Below are 3,397 nucleotides of genomic sequence, written 5' to 3'. Positions count from 1 at the left end.
CCGGGGTCTGATGGCACTGCCTCGCGCGATGCGGGCGGCCGTGCGGGGGACGCCGGCCCCGGGACCGGGGGCGCCGCTGGGCCCACCCCGGCGGTGGCCTTCCGCGATGCCACCTTCGTGCGGGAACTCCTGGCGGCCTTCTTCCAGCTGTCGGGCCTGTGCCACGAGCTGCACCTGTACATCTCGCACGAAATCCGCTGCGCGGCCGTGGAGTTCGGCCTGATTCCCGTGGGCTCGGCCCCGCCCAAGTCCCACATGGACATGTACCAGACCATCTCGTCGAATGCGCACGCGCGCTTCCCGCCCATTGAGCCCATTTGGATTGCCATCGATCGGGAGGTGCGCGCATTGCTTTTCAAACACACGCGCACACGCGCACACGCGCACATGCGGCCGTGCACACATTTGCATCTGAACACACGCACAGGGCATGCTGGGGGAGAGAGCAGGCCGGCTGGCCCTCCCTCAGGGCCGCTGCCATGCCTGCGCCCCGGCCTTTGTGTGGCCGCCCGCCAGCACGCGCATTTGACTCACCGGCTTCTTGCTCGCTGTGCAGCTCCGCGTTTTCATGGACGACTACCTGTCCATCCGGTCGATCGATACAAGCTCCACCCTGGCCGCGACGATGGCCTCGCTGTCGGAAATGTCCAAGACCATCACGCAGAACATCTCCGACTCGGGCGGCATCTTCGGCTTCAAGCGCCCGCAAACGGTCGCCAAGAAGCCCGGTGCCTCCGTGGACTCCATCAATGCCCAGGGCCGGGGGGTGCGTCTCCACCCCGGGAAGCAGCTGCAAGGGGTGTGCAACGAGCACGAGGGAGGGACTCTCTCTCATACACACACACACACACACACACGGAGCGATGGCCGGGGGGGGGGGGGGGGGGGGGGGGGGCATGTTGTTTGCACTGGCCCGGTGGGGGCGCCGCTTTGTCTAACCTCCTCTCCCCGTCCTTGGCCGAGGCCAGCTCCTGAAGTTGGCCAACTCGCGCGCATCGCTGGCCGTGACCGACCACCTGCGTGCCCACTCGACCAGGTTCGTGCCTGCTTCCGCTGTGCTTCCCCGCTGGCTGATGCGCAAATGCGCCAGACACTCACCCTCGCCTCTCTGCCGCCTGGATTCCCCCCCCCCCCCCGGGGCCCGGCTTTGGCCGCTCCCCCACCGGCGGCCCACTGGGCAGCTCTCATGGGCTTCTGCACACTCTCGGGCCCGACGCCGAATCCGGCACATCGGCCGGGCAGACCGGTGTCACTGGGCATCGCCTGCTGGCCATGCCGAATGCCTGCCTGACCATCGTGGTGACGGGCCCCATTCGGTCCTTCACGGATGTCTGCTTCCGCCGGTGCAAGGCCTCGCTGTCGATTGCCCCGCCGGAGTTTGTCCCCTCGAACTATGGGAAGTTGGCCATGGAGAAGTTTTACTTTGCCATCGGCGGCAGCATCAACACCTTGGCGGCCAAGCGACCGGCGCCGGGGCCGGCGGGCGGGAGCCCCGGCCTCGGGGGCGACTCCTCGGCCGGGCCCGGGGCCGGGCTCGGGTCCACCGGGTCGGGCTCCCCGGGCTCGGCCGCGGTCCTCGGCTTCAGCGACTACCTGCGGCGCTTCATGATGGATGCCTTCCTGCCGGCGCTCTTTTCCCGAGCGGAGACCATCTCGTTGGAGATTTTCCAAGAGGTCAACCGCCTGTTCGAGTACAATGCCGGGGCCGGGCCGGCGGAGGTTCACGCGGGGGCCCTGCCGGCCGGCAGCCTGGCGGCCCTGAGCGCGGAAAGCCCGGTGCCGGAGGTGTGTCCGCAGCCGAGCGGACCGCCGGTCCTCCGGTCGGCGGCTCGGCTGCTGGCCATCCTGGCCGAGCTGGCCTTCGTGTCGTCGCGGTCCGAGCGCCTGGGCCTGCCGGCCGAATGTCGGGACTCCATCGTCCAGCTGGCCGTGGCCCTGGTGAAGAAGTACTACACCCTCGGGCAGAATATCCTTTCGCGGGCCAGCAACAATCTGCTGGTGTCCGGCATCGAGCAGGCCTCGTATGACATCCTGCCGAGCGACCTGCAACCCTCGGCCGACCGGCTGGAGCATCTCTTCAAAAACATCTGCGTGGTGCGCAAGCGTGGTGGTCCCCCCCCCCCCCCCTCCCCGGCGCACGCGTTCGGCCGTCTTTTTTTTTCTTCCTGCTCCAGGGGGGTCTCTTGGAAGGCGCGTTCTGACTCTCGGCCTGCTGCTGGGCTCGCGGAATCGGGCGGGGGTTGTCCCATCCCCCGGCCGGCCACCCTGCCCCTGGTTGGTGCTCCTCGGCTGCAGAATGACTTCCTCACCGCGGACCAGCTGTGCCGGCGCGACTTCGACGAGGACCGCGCGCGCATGCGGTCCATTCGCAAGACCGAGCAGCCGGACTACCGAAACAAGCCGGCCCAGCATGCGGACTTCGGCCGGTCGCACATTGGCTCCGGACCGACGTACTACTCCCCGGGCGCGGTGTCCCCCTTCTCGGCATACGACGACGGGTCGACCGTCCTGTCGGAGGCGGCGCTCAAGTTCGAGCTGAGCCCCGCCCGCATGGAGACCCTGGCCATCATTTCCCACAGCATGGTATGTCCTGGTCCCCCCCCCCCCCTGGTCCCCTGGTGGGCCTTCCTGGCTCCCGCGCCCGGTGCCCGGCGTCTGACGTGCCTCCCCTCCCGGCAGAACTGGCTCTACTCGCGCATTTCTCTCCTGCGCTTTGGTGGCGGTGACGCGGCGGCCGCGACCGCCAGTCGCGGCAGCAAGGGCCCCGCGGCCACCATCGCCGCCGATGCCTTTGCTCTCAGCCACCAGCAGTCCCTCGGCACGCATGTGGTCGACGGCGCGGTCAAGCTCTTCATCAGCCTGGTACGGAGGCCTCGCAGGGGGCGCCGCCGATAGGCTGCTATGCCCCTCTGGGGGTTGCTCTTTTTCCTCTTGCTCTCCCTTCCGCGCTCCTTGCGCCCAGGGCTGCGCGCTAACATGGCCCCCCTCCCCCCTGCCCGGGGAAATCGCAGTCCACCAACTTCATCCCCGGCATCCCGCAGGGCGACGCCGTGGCCAACACCATCCAGCCGTCGCTGCCGCTGAACCGCTCGGATTTGGCCGGGCTCTATTTTGTGCCCCACACAAACAGCACCTACGAAACGTGCGTGTCCCGCCCGCCGTGCGCGCGCGCCCGCACGCGCACTTGTCACTGCCGGCGACCTCATTTGCATGGGAGCGCTTTCTTTCTCTCTCTCTCTCTCTCTCTCTCTCTCCGTTCTATCTTCCTCTCTTTTTCCCTCTCCTTCTCTTTTTCTTCCTCTCCCTCCCTCTCCTTCTCTCTCTCTCCTTGTCTCTCCTTCTCCCTCCTTCTCTCTCCTTGTCTCTCCCTTCTGTCTTCCTCTCTTTTTCCCTCTCC

General features: G+C 67.5%; 1 protein-coding gene across 1 annotated transcript in view; it reads left to right on the top strand.

Annotated features, from left to right (window-relative positions):
• Window positions 1–3,397, top strand: part of H696_01425 (hypothetical protein) — a gene marked incomplete at both ends in the record, with an annotated part of 12,616 nt that overhangs the window by 7,782 nt on the left and 1,437 nt on the right. The window contains 7 exons of the mRNA XM_009495321.1: window positions 148–339; window positions 557–766; window positions 969–1,036; window positions 1,182–2,094; window positions 2,296–2,583; window positions 2,680–2,862; window positions 3,012–3,142. Of these exons, the coding sequence (XP_009493596.1) occupies window positions 148–339; window positions 557–766; window positions 969–1,036; window positions 1,182–2,094; window positions 2,296–2,583; window positions 2,680–2,862; window positions 3,012–3,142 (1,985 nt within the window). The remainder of the gene's footprint in view (window positions 1–147; window positions 340–556; window positions 767–968; window positions 1,037–1,181; window positions 2,095–2,295; window positions 2,584–2,679; window positions 2,863–3,011; window positions 3,143–3,397) is intronic.

The sequence above is a fragment of the Fonticula alba genome (assembly GCF_000388065.1).
Source record: "Fonticula alba strain ATCC 38817 unplaced genomic scaffold supercont2.2, whole genome shotgun sequence".
Taxonomy (NCBI): domain Eukaryota; order Rotosphaerida; family Fonticulaceae; genus Fonticula; species Fonticula alba.
The sequence above is the reverse complement of the archived record's forward strand: the minus strand, read 5'-3'. Positions and strand labels throughout refer to the sequence as shown.